Genomic DNA, 17360 nt, shown 5'->3' with positions numbered 1-17360 from the left:
AGTACTCAGCTTTTATTTCCCACAAATATTTGACATAGAACTAACTTAAAATCTCTCACATTTCCTATTGATCCTGGGAGCTTTGTGAGCTAATCGGTTGCATCAAGGGCCGTGGCATGGTTAGAGGGCACAGTCAAGAGCTGGCAGTCACAGTGTTGAAGACTTTTAGCAGAAGGGAGCCATCTCCAGCCACTTGCACCCACGAGCAGGCTGTTCCGTCACTGAGGCAGCCCTTTCCTGGAACAAAGGAATGACTTACGTTGTGTCTGAAAGGATCTGGGAAAGAGAGAAGGGTTATCATTTGTCTTTCGGATGTAACCACGTGTTAAAGTGAATATTTTATTCACCTCACACACTACCAGAAAAGGCACAGAGAAGCTGGAAATACAAGATGGAAGCTTGCCAAAACCCATCCTGCCTTACTTAACGCAATGAGGAAAATGCTTCATTAAAAAATAAAAATAAATGCTGGACAAGTACTTGAACGAGATGTCCAGATAGCAGGCATTAACATGGTTTATTCTGAGGTAACAGGAACAGAAATAATTCTACCTGTAAACAAACTCCAATTGTACTCTTTAATATCTTTACTCAGTTATGTATATAGACTATGATTTTTTGTACTTACTAATCACTTTGCACTTTTTCTTACTTCTAGGAGGGTGATTAAATATGGTGGAGCTGAGCTGCAGAGACAGGAAGGGTGTTTAATCTCACCCTAGTGAAATGTAAGAGCACCCACATCTTTTCCACATGGGCAGGCAGCTTGCACCCACTGTGAAAGGATTTTTGCTCTCCAAAAAGCAAGGAAAAAAAACTCTTCTCTTCTGTGACAATACAGTGCTAAAAATGGATTCTACAGAAGGGTAGGTCAGAAAGAGAACTCTCAAAGAGTAACAGAAGACTGCAGGGCTATGAAAATGAAATATTAGTAATAACTTTTATATGGGGCTTTCTCATTATTAGCCTTATGGAGGAATATTATCATTATCTTCATTTTGTTGGTAAGAAAACCAAAGCACATAAAGAAGTCATTTGTTCAAGTTCACTGCCCTCATGTGAATCTACCCCATCAGAGTCCTAGGCCTGTTCTCACCATTGCATTACACTGCCTCCCCCACAAAGGAAAACAGCTCTCAGCTGCTGTACCTGCCACAACGACTTGTTGTAGTTTCAATAATTCTTTGCGAGATGGAATAACAAATTATAATTAGAATCCCACCATACAGCATTCATGTTTGTTATACGTGGTTTTACATGCATTACCTAAAGCTTGTCAAATTCTTGTTTTATAGGGTAAGGAAATAGTCCTTTGAAAGCTGTATTTTCATTAACTCCCATAGTTTCATAAGAGCAAAAATTGAATCACTTCTAATTATTATTGTGCATCAATATCAATGCAGTGCATCTTATGTAAACATTTTGGAATAGATACAGTGCTCAGAGGGGGAGGCCAGCAAGCAGTTTTCCTCACAGGGGAAAGGCCACGGCACACTCGGCTGATGTAGAAAGTGGTTGGCGTGTAATACCACTTGTCTAGCTATCCAGATGTCACGATGTCTTGAATTTCTGTCCACTTACACTTTAAAATTTGCTGTCCTAAACATCTTTTCTTGTATACAGTGTATTTCAGGCTTAATTAATCTCTTTCTCCATGTAAGCTAGGGATTTTTTCCCCAAGAAGTATACACCTGGAACCTTCTTGACTTTCTCATAGATTTTCTTTGCCTCAAGACTTCAGTACTTAGCAAACTGCTGGAGCCATTAAACATTATCTCTGAGTGAAGAGAAGATGAAAAATGGTACTCTTTCTGGGCAAAAATAAATCTATTCTCTTCTGGCTGGAAACACTTTGTATTGCCTTCACAAGTGATAGAGCTCAAGCATTAACATGACTGTTATTCCACTTATTGCCACAAAAATGATCTTAAATTCAATGTACTAGTCACATCTGTTCAAATTATAAGAATAGAGGAGGTTCATTTTTGGAAAACAAGTCTAGAGTATAAAATTTCTTATACTCCAGTGTTTAGTTTAAATTATGTACATCATATCAATCCTGACATTTTGATCAAACTACATATATTTAATCCCCAAAGTGCATATGAATCCTCAGAACAGTGATATTCAAATTTGATTCATTATAACTCTCCTGATCATTTGTGGTCTGAAAGGAGAAAACAATAATGAAGAGACTACCATATTTATAGACCATGTTTTATTTTCACATAATTTTCTGATATTTCTTAACAATCAAGTAATAAAATATTGATATGCAAAATAAGCTATCAAGTAGACAGTTGATGGAATTATCAGATAAGACTTAAAAACAGATACTATAAATAATGTTCAAGTATTTAAAATATGAATAAGATGAGGAGACACACGGAAACACAAACAATAGCCAAGGGAAAACTTTAGAGCTAAAACTCAACTCAGACTAAAAAATTCCCTGGACACACTTAACAACAGATTAGATACAGCCGCCAGGGTAATAACTGTAAGGGCAATAGAAGTGGAGTGAAAGAATGACAACAAACCTCTCAAAATTGAAGCACAAAGAGAAAAAGACAAAAAATAATGAACAGAACCTCAGCAGCCTCTGGGGCAGTACTAAGCAGTCTACCTTAAAAGTAACTACAGTCTCAGGAGAGCAGAGAAGAGAAGGTTCAGTATTATTTGAAGAAATAATGACCATAAATGTTTCACATTTGTTCTAAAATGTCCTACCACATGTTGACAAAGGTCAACAAACCCCAAACAAGATGAACAGAAAGACCACACCAAGGCACATCACCATTAAACCGAGAGGCCACGGTAAGGAGAACATCTTAAAACAGAGGAAAAAGATATGTTACATATAGGCGATTAAAGCTGAACATTTCTGCTGACTTCCTGTCAGAAGCAATGCAAACCAGAAACCAATGGAAAGAATAGAAATTTAAAAGGCAAAACAAACTAGATAATATAATTGTAAATGTGTGGCCAAGGCTTCTCATTAATATATACATATCATTAATACTGTGAATACAGAACACATAATTGAAATACAAGTGAATGAATAGTATATAAAAAATTTAATAAAACTTATTGAGTCACAAAAATGTAAGTTAAACTGAAGTAATTTTTCACCTATAATTTTGGCTTTTAAAGAAATATTACCTAGTATTTGTGAGAATAAGTTGAAGTGAATAAACTCATTCACTTCCAGTGGAAGCATAAATCAACAGACTTTTTCTGGAGTCTTCACACTGTGGTTATATATACATAAAAAGAGATTAAAAGTGTGGTGAACCTTTGAATCCACAATTCCATTTCTAGGAAATTATTGTAAGGTTTCTAATGATGAATGTGTGCAAAGATCTAACCAGGAGAATCATTGTACTGTTATTCATCATAGCAAAAATAAAAATTAGAAATAACCTAACATTACATTTATATGATAAAATACTATTCAACACAATTATAAACAATATTTCAGTTGAGTATTAATAGACATGAAAAAGTAAGTTGAATAAGATAAGGAACATATGTATTTATATATCCAAAGAGACACAGGTTAGAACATAAACCAATGTGCAAATAAAGAATCAACTTTGACTAGGAAGGTTTGGCCCCTAACTGGCTTCTTCTGAGAGATGACCTCTAAGCCCTATGTTTGTGTATTATGCCTGATCAGATTGTCTTTCTTTACCTGGGGGCTTGGGGCCAATACAAAACAGTCTATGTTAATAATAGGATTTATGGTAGAGTCTTTGGGTCACCTGGTATCAACCTGACCTCTGGAGGGGCTGGAGAGTAAGTTCAGCCAGGAAGTGGTCAGTCATCCTTACAAGATCAACTCCCGACAAAAACCCTGGACACCAAGGCTTGGGTGAGCTTCTCTGGTTGGCAATACTCCATGCATGTTGCTGCACATTTGACGGCAGAAGCAAGCACTGCCTACGGAGGACGATCGGAAGCCTGTACCTGGAGCCCTTCTGGTCTCTGCCTTGTGTGTCTTTACCCATTGTTGATCTTAACCTGTATCCTCTTGCTATGATAAACAATACCCATGATTATAACACCTTTCCTGAGTTTTGAGTTATCCTAGTGGATTATTGAACCTGGGGATGGCCTTGGGGACTTCACAGACTTGCAGCCAGTATGTTAGCTGTGTTTGAGTATGTCTACAATTTTGGCTGATAAATAATTTTTCTATAATAAATATACTGATTTAATAAGAATGTATCCAGTGCTTATATTCTTTAAGTGTCTTATTTGATATAGAAGAAGTTTGAGGATTAATCACATGGTGATTACTGTAGTGTTATTTGTAACAACTGAAGCAGAAAAATAATCTAAAAATACAACAGGGATCCAATAAGTAAATCATGTACATCTGTAGAGCTGAATGTAACTATTAGAACTTGTCCTGTAAATGAGTACTAACATGAAAAGAAAGTCAGAACTATATTGTTAAGGGGACAAAGCAGAGAAAAACATGTAAATGTATTTGTTAAAGTATGCATATATAACCTGTGTTTTCATTGGGAGAAAGCAAAACAATGCACATAAAAGTGTGAATCATGGTTACCTTTGAGTGGTGGGATTAAGGTAATTTTAATATTTTTGCCTTGTTTATCTATGTTTTACTCATTTGCTTTCTGAACATGTTAACATCTAAAATAAAGAAAAAAACTTTTTTAAAAAAGCCCTTATACCTTGCCCCACACTTACCATAACATTTAAAATATATTAAATTAATGATAGAGTCCAAAATTGTTCAGAGGACACTGAAAAAGAGAGTCAAGGGATATTTGGTAGGTATAACAAGCACTTGAGACTGGATCAGGCAACTAAAAGAAGTTGATCAACATACCTCTGTTTTCTAGTTTGTGGGACTTTTGGACATTCATGTTCTTAACTAAGGAGAACAGCAGATGCTAAGTATTAGAATATAATGAGATTTGAACATGCTGAATTTGAGAAGCATACATAATATTCAATTAAATAGAGACATTTTGAAATATAGGTCTAAAGTGTAGGAGAAATTTAAACTGGGAGATATAAAATTTAGAATCATTTGGCACATATGATAGTTGAAAATTGACTTGGGAGAATGTGCTGAATATGATGAATAAAAAGCCCAAGAATGGGGCATCTGGGAAAACACACACAGAAAGGATGGATGGCAGCAGAGGACCCAGGAAAAGAAATTGAAAAGTAGTCAAAGAGGCAGAAGGCAAACCAGGAGTAAAGGAGGTCACCAAAATGAAACATGAAGGACAATTTCCAGGAATGGCTAATCAGCCACAGCAAAATGGAAGCAGATAAGCCATTGGCAGTTGGCAGTCTGGGAGGCCACTGTCGTTTACCTAGGGAAGACCATTTCTGAAATGGGAATACTTGCCTTCTCTTTTATGGGTTTTTAGTGAGGTTGAAATAAATAATATAAAAATACCATGCAACCTAGTTATCCAAACATCCTCAGATGTACATATTCTGACTCCTGACCCTTGTATACGTACACACTTTCCTCAAACAATTGAATAGCCATTGTGTTCTTTTGTTTCCTTTTTATCACCTTACCTTCCTTGATCTTGACTTTTCTAGGTACTTGTTTCACATAATCCATGACAAAACCTGCTCCAAGGCAGCTGCTTGACTCTAGGGAGTCTCTCCTACTCTGGCAGTATAGGAAACATTGCTAGCTTATGCCACGCTCAAGGTACAGAAAATTGTTTCATCATGTCAGGATCTATGCTAGGCATAGCAACAGAAATACCAAAGGAGAGCCTCAGAAGTGATCTGTAATATCCATGAATTAAAATGTACTATGAAGAAAGCTCACCTACCTACCATGGGAACTGCTGGTATTTTTTCTAGCTGTATGTCTTCAAATGGATGCCAGGGGTTTAAGTTTCTTCCATTTCACCAGGAGTTAAAAAATAAATGAAAAGAGACGGGAGCTAGATAAACAAAGCGCACTTCTCAACTCACTGCTCTTTCCTGAGCCAAGCATTTATATTAAATACAATTTCTAAGGCTTATCAATGGAACATCTACTATAAATCCAAATAATGCAAGATATCAAGTCAACATGAATCATGTATCCTAGTGTTCTAAAGTATCAGGAAGTCACCCTTCAAACAGATACTGTCTCCTATATGTGACTGTAGTCAAGAAAGACTAGCCAGGTGTGGAAGGAGTGGTAGAGAATTCCAGAATAGCAACCACCTAGAAATTCACAAACCAGAACAGGGTCCACCCACCTTGCCATTTTTATACTTAGCTTGGTCAAGTGGGAAATGCTAATATGCAAATCTGACAAACACTATTTCAAGAAATCCTCAGGAAATTTAAGATGCAAAAATTCAAAGACATTCTTTTTAGAAAAAGCTTCTCTTTGAATGTCAATTTATATTTTTAAAGTGTACCTAAAGAAAATATTGTAACAAAACGCAGCTACTTGTGAAAAATCCAGTTTGCCAGTGATAGGATGAAAGGTACTTCTTTTTCTGACTTAACTTCTTTCATCCTCACAAGAAACCAAATTAAACACTATAATGTTTTAAAGGGGCTGGATGATGATCTTTTTTTCATCTGTAAGCCTCAAGGGCAACAAAAACCTTGTTCTTTCTCATCTTACATTTTCTATTAATGCCTTTCTTCAATTTTTTCTTTTTTCTACCTTCTTACTTTAAAAACCCTGATAAAGGATTCAAGCTATAGTTTTGTCATGTACACCCATTCTTAAACATACGACTTTTGTGTACATGGTGAGAGAAGACAAAATCCCATAAAATTGAGAGATCAAAAGCAGATGTATTCATAAAACAGAAAGCAGGATAGTAACCAAGGACTGAGGGGAAGAGAAATAGGGGTGGCTAGTTTCTGTTTGGACAATGAATACGTTCTTCACATGGAAAGTAGTGACAGTAGGCACCACTGGAATGAATTTAATGCTCCCGATTATAGACTTGAAAATGGTAAATTTGTTACGTATATTTTACCATAGTAAACAAAAAAAAAGGCGGACACATTCTTTCAGACATGACCAATTTATTCAGAAAACTCAAATTTCAGTTTGGCAAAGTATATCCGGGGGTAGAGAATATGGGAATATCATTTCACTGGAGGAAATCACATTTTCTAGAGCTAATTGGCCACAGGGTAGTAGTCTCTGAAGGAAAGAAAGAGAAATTAAAATAATCATATAGTGTGTTTGAGGTGATAATTATTTGCAGAGGAAACAACCAACCAGCTTGCAGAACTAAGGCATGAGAAATGCTAATGCTGGTAGTAACCCTTTATTAGATTTAGCTCAACATATGTTAAGCACCTAATTTGTTCAAGACATGGGGGTAGCTGCCAGGGCTGAGGTGGAAATACAAGTTATCACCAAGACGTAATCCCTGTCCTTAAGATGTGTACAACAGTGCATATAAAAATGAGTGCTACAGGTGAGGTAACAAAAAAACTCTGAGAACATGGCAGGAAGAGTTTGCCTCCCAGTAGATGTTGAAGTGCGGGCCCCTTCAGTTCGGTGGTGGGCGTGCGGCAGGCTACGACATGCCCAGTAAAGACTCTGGAGTCCACACAAGCATGCCTCAGCAACAGGAGGCAAACCCATTCCCCTGCAGCTTTAACCATCTGCAAGAAGGGGTATTGGGAGGTATTTTTATTCTAATCCCTCTCACCATTGTTAGCCCATTATAAAAAGGAGATTGACAGGAAGTGAGGATGGCAACAAAAAGTTTGCAGAGGCAGGGCCACAGACAGCCTCTTGTTTCATTTCATTGTTTTAGTGTAGACCTAACTCTATCCATCTGCAGCTTAAGTACCACCATCAGACCGGAAAGCCACTGCAGCGCCACGGCCTCAGACTACAGAGCTAGCTCTGGCCTCTGCTGCTGGCAGGTGTGAGGGTGCAGACATTTCAGTCCATGTTTCACACATAAAGTCAATAAAGTCAAGGCCATAAACATTCTCTCCTTAATGTTAACGAAGAGAGCTCAGGGGAGATAATTTGGGGAAGATGAAGTCTTTGTGGGCTCACTGATCTAACGATGACTTGGTATTCTTCTGTATTCCCTGTTTAAAAAAATACAGGATGAACAAGTCTTCCTGAATAATAATTTACTACCTGTACAACATACACCTCAAAAAAGAATTTTAGCAGAACATACTACTCATCTAACATCACAGTTTCTGCTTTTGCAATTTACACATATGAATTGTAATACCTCAGGGAACCCTGACAAACACAACATACAGTAAGTTGTTCTAATATTATTCATCATCCTTAACTTCTGGAAGTTTGGCTTTATTATTTAATCTCAAAGGAAAACTGTCAATTTCCTTTTCCCACAAAACTAATTCACCACCCACTTTAAAAATAATTTTAAAAAAAGAAAAGTTTTCCAGTAAGCTTTTGTCAATGGTAAACTGGAATGCAAACACCTGCCAGGCTTTGATGAAATAAACTTACACAACCAGCACTACTTCATAAAATCAAACCCTCCTTTTGAAGTACAAAGTTCAATTCTTCATGCCCTCTTAGTAACTGCTCATCAGAGCCTTCCCCCATCTAGGAACTAATCTATTTAGCATACAACACGCAGTATTTTTTAAAAATAAATTACTGACATGATACTATGAATAAATAGTTATTTTTTAAAACCAAAGTATCAGAGGACTAGAACAGATATAACAACACACAGAAATGATTTAAAAATAAAGTTTTTAAAAAATGTTGTTTTTATATTAATTAAAATTAAAACTCAAAGGATGAAGTATCATTTCAGACCTACATACGTCAAGATGCCAGTTCTTGTAAAAATGTACTCGTTGTAAATGCTAGATTATGCAAAAATAATTTTCTATCATTTTTATTTAGCCATAATGAGTCTCCCCCAACTCTAATACTAAAAACATTAAAAGAACTTAAATTTTAATGGCAAAATTCCTATTTTCCCCATCCATTAAAAAAAGATTGTTTTCCCTTATTAACATACAATGCCCTATTGTTAAGGCACAACTTTTTAAATGATATAAATAAAACCACTGATTAGGTTTATTTTACACAAGTTACAAGATAGACTTTTTGTAGGCATGTACTGCAAATAACTAAGTATGTCTTAAATTCAACCAAGATCTAAAATGAAAACTCATTGTTTCTATTCAGGGCCAATCAACACAGATCCAAGATAAGTAGTTGCAGCTAGAATAATCCAAAAAGTTTGTTTTTAAACTGCCAAAGATTAGGCCATTTTCAAGGTGTTCTCAAAAAGAAGCAGGCTGGATATTTCTTTTCTGAGGAAGAGCAGGTAGCCGCCCCTCAAGCCTTTACTTATGTCTGGGCTATCATAGATGTGACCTTCAAAGCCTGAGTAAAATCTAACTTTTCTGTTAAACATCTAAGACAAAGCAGAATTCCTGATCAGGGGTCAGGGCAGAGGTTTGCTTTGCATCCTCCCACTGCTACCCTTCTCAGCTCTCTCTTTTTAAAGCCTTAACTTAGCCTTCCCCAGTTCCACTAACCCAATTTGCACAACAGTCAAAAGGAGCACCCAGCAAACAGAATTGCAATTACTTAAAACACATAAACCAAAATGCCTGTTAATTTCATTATATAGCCATAAGCAATTCATTTAAATATTTTTAAAAATCAAGAAAAAAAACACAATTGGGCAGAGAAGGACAATTGAATACCAAAGACAAATACGACCCATCTTGTAGGCCCATCACCTCAACCGAGCTAGTAATACAAGTATGAGAACTAATAGAAAAAGCAAGTTTCCTCTTGCAGACTTACATACCCAACTCTCTCATACTTTCTGCATTCTCAGTCTCTGAATGATGGATCAGAAGAAATGCTTTGTAAAGGGAGAAGCACTGTATTTAGACTTGACAGTGTAAAGCTTTGTGGTTATGAAGGTGATTTCCCCTTACTTTTTGTGGAGTCTTTGAAAAGTAATCAACTAGGACTCCTCCAGGACTGACCTCTCCTACTGGGAACTTTATACATAGAGAATCTCAGTTCTACCCTAAGATTTCAGCAGCCAACTTGAGAAAAACAGGTCTATGAGAGACTTCAGAGATTAAGTGTTGGGGAAGAGTATACTGGTGAAGAGCAGAAATAAAGGAATGTCAATGGGCTAGGAAGATAGGGAACAAGCTGGGTGAAGGGGCAAAGAACAAGGGCAGCTAAGGAATACTGAGGTTACTGATGTTCCTGCTTCTACTAACGTGAGATGTACAAAACTCAGTTCTGAGAGAAAATTATCCTCTAAATAAGGGCAAAGATGAGGGAAAGGGAAGACCAGGAGGTAGGGACCTAAGGGTCACTCGAAGTTAAATTCTAGTTATTTTGCTACATTTCAGAAACTGTATTTATGTAATTCTGGGAGATATTACATGCCTCAAGTATTCAGGAAGGTGTTTTCCTTGTATGTTCTGGCACAATAATGTCTCATATAAATAAATATAAACACTGTTTTTGGTATTTATATTAGTTCTGTAATGTATACTGATTTTTAGAAACAAAAATTTTAAATGAACTTTTCGTAAAAGCTTAAAACTTAAAAATTCTTTAGTAATTAGACTACACCTAATAAAGCATTTAACTGTCGGCCAATATCTTAATTTTTGCACACAACACAAGCCCTTCACAAAATCATCATCTACATGCAGCTTAATGAAATGAGAAATTAAAGCAAAGCAATCATGCTTGTTAATATGAACTTGTTTCATTTTCATTAAATCAGAAAGTTTCCATATAATATTGGGGAAAAAGCCCTCTAATTAAATCCCATTTCCTGATATGGCAGTCCTCTTTCTACAATGAAAATAAATGCTTTTATTATAAGACTCTGGAAACAGCTTATGCTTTTGCCATCTCTCATGAGAGAAAAAGGATTTTCTCATCTCATTGCAGAGTAAAAAGATAAGGTCTTGAATATCCTGTTCCGAATTCCTAAGTCCTGTTTAAATATCAAGTGTTCCAAAACTTCGTATCAATTTTCACTGAACAAAATCCTATATACTGAGGCCCACACTACTCTATCATATCTGTGACCATTTGCTAGACATTGGGTAGAAATATGTGCCTCATACTATATTCAATTCCCTAATGAGGAATTAAAGGGCTTTGGACAGTATGATACGCAGACCTACAGTTGTATGCACATTCGCCAGGTGAGGATATCCATTCTTTGGTCAATTTTACCTCCAAGATAGGAAAATAAGTGGAAAGTTGTTTTACAGTTAGAATTTTTTTAAAAAGAAACCATGAGAAATCTCTCTCCTTACCAGTGTGTTATAGAATGCAAGGAAAAAAAATCACATTAAATAATGGTATTTGTATACATGAAATTTCTAGATATCACGTTGAGAGAAATCAGACATCCCAATGAAAGAGTTCACAGAGCAAGGTTCTCATTACAGTGACACAGTGAATATGCCACAGACTTTCTTCCAGCCAGATTCTGCATATTCAATAGGAAAAAAAAATCTTCAAAAAGTAAATTTAAACTTCATTATTTTAATTTTAAGGGAACTATAAAGTATCTCAAAAGTTACTACTTTTGAGAGTATGTTTAAGTTAGGAATAAAAGCAACCATAGCAAGAGCAACTATAACTCATTCTTGATAATTAGAAAATCTGTATATAAAAACCTGGCAAATTTTTTTTAAAGTACTAAAACAAAACTTTTGAAAATAACAAAAGCCAGTTCAATTCATGTAATGTCAAATAACTCAATTATAGAATCATTTGTATTTGTTGCTTTAGAGCATAATTTATCCCTAATGAGAAATGTACCAAAAATCCTAGTGCTAACCCTGAAACCTTAATCCAAACCTTACAAGTTAAAGACTAACTGTTGGTCAAGAGCGAAGGGATGCAACCATGCACTATCCACAGGGCAAATGAAAACCAACAGCAAGATAGCAGAAATGGTGAACCCATGGGTACAAACATACCTTATAAAACAAAAAAAATCAAAACCTCCCAAACAAAACATACATACACAGAAATTACGACACGGCTTTCATATGCCTATATTCTCTACTATCTGGTTAACCTGTTATTAAAATTACAAAGAAAAAACAATTTTAGCTTTCTGTATTTTAATCCATAAGAAACATTCAATAACAGATAAATAGAGCATTTGTTGCATGTTAATGAATATGTGGCTTCTTGTGCTTTCCATCTGAATTGGGGTAGAAAATCCCCAATTATTTATTTTTTATGATATAATTGTAAAGTAATATTAAACATCTACACAAAATCAATCCTTTCTTCAGCTAAATTCTATATGAAATTACTAACAAACAGTGAAGATTCATGATGTGTTAAAATGGTGACTCATAACAATATGGACTCAGCTTTAGATTTTAATTCACAAATATATATACACACACACATATGTACATGTATATATATATATGTGCCTTGTGTATGACAACTGTATGAAAATAGTCTCAAAAATAAAGACAATACTTGAGACACGAAGCAACCCATTTTCCCTAATCTTGCATCTTATTACAGGGAAAATATGTCTCTGATGCTTCATAAATACTTTCAAAAGTTCGGGATGGCCTTAACCATGCATAGTCTCCACTGATGCTTTGAAGCCTCCAGCGTTTCAGGCTACCATTCAGCTCTGGAAGAGCTGTGACCTATGTTTTGCTTATTTATGTCCTGTCTTCTCTAGATCTGGGAGTTTTCTGACCAGAGCTTGGTGGTTCATTTTGATGCTGGCGAGGAGCCCACCTTCAATGCCATCAGAACCAGTGTAACTGATTTCTTCACCACTCAAGGTAGTCATATGCCCCCCAAGGGCTTTTAGGATTGCATTGCCAGCACATATATCCCACTTTTTGATGTATGTCACGTGGATATATAGATCAGCTTTTTCTTGACTCTTATCGGGTACATCCAAGAGCGCTAAAACTTTATAACCTAAAAGATAAACAGAATTTAAGTTACTGTTAAAAAGATTTTTAAAGAAATCAAGCTTCCTTTTTTGAGAAAACTGTTAAAAATAGGAGTACAGGGTGTGCAGAAGTTCTCTGAACTATCTTTGCAACTAATAAGTCTAAATTATTTTTAGTTCCTTTTTTTAAAGTAACAGCACAGACATTAGACCCAAATAAGCAAAAAATACTATAAAGTAACTTATTAAGCTATTCTCAAGTATAACCAAATATATGTCTATAATCTTTTAAATTTAAATCTACTTTGGTTTTTTTCCGAATGCTACATTCACTATGTATCATTTCCTATGGAATATAATACTGAAGCTCATCACTACAGGATTCACTTGAGTATCTAGTAAGGCCAGATTTAAAAGAAGAGAACACAAATAACACTACTAACTTTTCTTTTTTGTAAAAAGAATTTTTCAAATAAAACAATGCAGAAGAAACTGGGTCTAGAATTTGGTTTATCCCATTCCTACTGAATGTTTTGGACATTATCTTTTTTAACCAACCTAATGGGGAGCCTGTAAGAAAATAAGGAAGTCATATAAAGGAAGGCAGATATATGTAATCAGTACATTAAAATTGTGAGGCTTAAAAGTTACTAAGCATTACTTTTCCCTTTAATACTGTGCTGAAAAGGTCTTCAAACACAAATGTTCCAGATCATAATTTGCTATATATTTGAATGATAACACTTCTGTCACTTTAAACAGCACTTAAAACAAGGGTGGGCAACTGGCCCACGAGCCAACTCCAGGCCATGGCCTGTTTTTATATGTCCCTCAAGTTGTGAATGCCTGTTTATATTTTTAAAGGGAAGTTAAAAAATGTAAGTATCAAAGAAGAGTATGCAGTAATGACCATATGTAACTCATAAAGCCTAAAATATTTACTATCTAGCCTTTAAGAAAAAGTCAGCTGACACTTGACCTACACCATAGGTAATGTAATAGTGCAGAATATACATTAAGTAGGGTGGGCACTAGACTCTTTTCTGGCTCATCCCAGACATGCAAGCTGAGGGGTTCAGGGTGTTAACAGTGACCCAAGGATTGGCCATTCTAATAGCACTTACGATGTTCCTTGGCATCCTGCCATATGAGGCACCATAATGTGCTTATCTTTCCTTCTCTCCCTGATATCCCTCCAGTTACTCTGAAATTAAATCATATGTAAAAACCACCAAGAGGAACATATGAGCACCATCAGCAGGGATAATTATAAGTACATCATTGACATAAGATGTCTTTGAGGTATTCAAGGAACAGAAATCACTGTTGTGGGATTGTTTCTACTGGGAGACTGTTTCTAATCAGAAGACATGTGACTGAAATCCCACCGTACAGAGAAGCAAGTAGGTACTCATGCCTGTCTGGAAAGTACACTATCTATTTTCACTTCTTTCTTGAGCACAGGACAACCATCTGTCTCCTGACGTGCCTGGCCATGCTGGGAACACTTTACAGGCATCTCAGAGGAGGGGGGACATACCAGCACCGCCAGCAGGGATAATTGTAGTCTGGTTTCCAAAAGTCTGAAGAGCAACTTGTTTAACCATTCCTGAATGGGAGCGTGACACAACGATCCTTGGGGTCTTCTCGTTGTAGGAAGTGTGGGCTTTCACGTTTGACCCACCATCTACCATTGCCCATGCTGAAAGGCAAATGCAGTACCCATTAACAGCACTGCAGCTTTTAAAACTAGAACCGAAGTACCACAATTTGACTGAAAAAATACCCTTTTCCACAGAATTACTTCAATTATTTTCATTTTGTTCCCAAAACTGAAGGCTTTATTTATTTTTCTGAGGACAAGAGTAATACTTTTTTTTTTTTCCTAAAGTAGGCATTATTATGACAAAGCTAAAACAGGATATGTACTCCTGCTCCACCAGAGATAATAACTATTACATACTTGGCAGAACCTCCAGGCTCTAGAGCTCTTTGTGGGGTGGTAGTCGCAGAGTCTTCAGGGGGATCACACTACAACTCAACTTCTGCCTACACCTAATCCTGCATCCTTGCCACCCCTTCACAAATCTATCTCAAGAGCACTCCCTCGTGAACATCCTGCATGCTTGTCTCTGCCTGAAGGTCTAACTCCTGGGCATCCCAACTGGTGACAACCTATGACACAGGCACAATTTAATGCCCAAGATAATTCAAAATTTAACACAGAGTTTTCTATAAGTGTTCTACCTCTACATTTGATATATCTGTGCTTTCAATTACTTGTATATTGGCTCAATCTCTTAAGGAGTTTTGTAAATATAAATAGTTAAAGAGGTAAGTGAGTTAGGTTTACATATCTGCTTTATCAGAGCATATAAAAAAAGCTTTTTATTAAAATCTCTTTTATTAAAAAAAAGAAAACTTATTAAGGTGAGAAAACCCCAAAGAGGGTTTGAAATATTGGTTCTTGGTTGGGAAGTTTTCTTCACTAACTACCAAACTACATAAGGAAAAAAAACTCAGAATATCCCTATTGGATTGATGTTCTAGCAGTCACTCACTATGGGATAAATACATGTCCACTGGGGCTAGCACCAAAACCAGCAGCACCACCACTTATTCCTGGCTGCAGGAAAAATCAAAACAATTAGTCTGGGTATCTGAGGTCCCTAATGATAATGGCAGTCTCTCACTCTCCTCATACTTCTTTTTAAAAATCACACATAGCAACAAGGAGAGAAAATAAAAATACCTTAATCAATACCTAAAGAATAAGCAAGAGACAGAGGATAGCTACAAACACAAATTTAAGAGAAAGAAGAGGAGTAAACACTGAAGATCAGCAGAGTGGCTTGGCTGCAGCCATGCCCAGTGTGGGGAATATGGCAGGGACTTCACAGAGGTCAAGAGGTCAAAGGACTCTCAGTAGTGAAAGAACTCAGATAACATCAGCCAAGATTTCTCCCCAGAAGGAATAGTTTCCAGCTAAACTGAGAACTACTGAATGTAGGCCTGAAACTGACCATAAGCAGTAAGAAGACATGGAACCAAAAGCAAAGTGTTGAAAGCATATGAGATGTGTATCTTTTAGAACATCTCTCAAAGGCAGAAAATTGGGGAAACAGAAAATAGAACTAATGAGAAGGGTGGGTTTAAGAGAAGGGCCCTCCTGAAACAAGGTAGGATCAAACAAGAAAGAAGAAATGTGAAGAAAAAAAGATGCTTGATAATAAAAATAATGCCATCCTTGTGTTAACAGAAAAGAAAGCTCTGGAACTGAGAATCATCCCAACTCCTTTCTGTCACCACTCTTCCACTGATTTCATAGTAGCTGGCTCCACTGTAAGAAATGTAAAACTGCAAATGTGCACTGAAAAAACTAAGAAAACCCTGAGAATGAAGATTAAAACATTTCAGACTACTTGAAAATTTCTACCTACATAGCAGAGTTAAACTATAACACAACATTCTGACATCATTAAAAATAAATAAATAAGCAACAAAAAATAAAACTTTAAACAAACTCAGAAACAATGGATAAACAACAGGAAAATATGAAATGGGACAGTAACAGGGTGAAAAATCTTGGCACCTCAGTCTTCATATTGTATCTGTGCCCTTTGCTGCCTTAATCTTTCGATCAAAAAGCTTCTGTGCAACCCTGCAGCCCTGCACGCAGGCTGGTTCAATCATCAAACGGAATTCTGATCATGACTTAAAGATGATACAAACAGCCCCTTACCAGAACCTCCCCTCCCCTGAGGAGATAAGGAAGTATGTACAAAAATGATGACTGTTTTGTCCAGGACTTATAGGAACCCTATAACCAGAATCATGTCAATGGAAGTCAACTAACCAAGTACAAGGAGTTTCACAACCCTCCCAGCCCCTTGCTGATGACCAGATGTCTGAGGTTGTCAACTGCCACCACCTGACCTTAAGCTCTTCCCACTCCTCCCTTCTTCCTTAACATAAAAGCAGCTTGCAATCAACCCCAAGTTAAGATGGTGCTGTAGGACATGAGTCCACGATCTTCTTGATCTGCTGGCTTTCTGAATGCACTCACTTTTCTTGGCCCAACACCTTGTATCTCAACTCACTGGCCTGTTGTGTGGTGAGTGGAATGAGCTTGGACTTGGTTACAGGTACTCATATAATACAAGAAAAAAACTGAGAAAAAAAGGGTAAAATCAATGAAGACTTAGCACTATGTCACAGGATACATAAAAGACAACAGATTTGTCCAAGAGCATAATGAGAAATGAGAAAAGGAAAGAATATGTGAAACAAGTAAACAGATAAAAGGGATGAGAGAAAACACAGAAGCCAATGAAAGATACTATGTACATTAGGAGTCCTTGAAAAAGAAAAACAAAATAATGAAGTAAAACTAATCTTTAAAATTATGATTCAACAAAAATGCCCCTGAAATAAGAG

At 36.4% G+C, this 17360-nt stretch overlaps 1 protein-coding gene across 1 annotated transcript in view; it reads right to left on the bottom strand.

Moving 5' to 3' along the window:
- Nucleotides 1-11941: 11941 nt before the first annotated feature.
- The window catches only part of BPNT2 (3'(2'), 5'-bisphosphate nucleotidase 2), a 34967-nt gene continuing 29548 nt past the window's right edge, over nt 11942-17360 (bottom strand). The window contains exons 4-5 of the mRNA XM_036999186.2: nt 14464-14625; nt 11942-12949 (exon numbers count right to left, since the gene is read on the bottom strand). Of these exons, the coding sequence (XP_036855081.1) occupies nt 12678-12949; nt 14464-14625 (434 nt within the window). The 3' untranslated portion in view covers nt 11942-12677. The remainder of the gene's footprint in view (nt 12950-14463; nt 14626-17360) is intronic.

The sequence above is a fragment of the Manis javanica genome, chromosome 2 (assembly GCF_040802235.1).
Source record: "Manis javanica isolate MJ-LG chromosome 2, MJ_LKY, whole genome shotgun sequence".
Classification (NCBI taxonomy): Eukaryota; Metazoa; Chordata; class Mammalia; order Pholidota; family Manidae; genus Manis; species Manis javanica.
The sequence above is the reverse complement of the archived record's forward strand: the minus strand, read 5'-3'. Positions and strand labels throughout refer to the sequence as shown.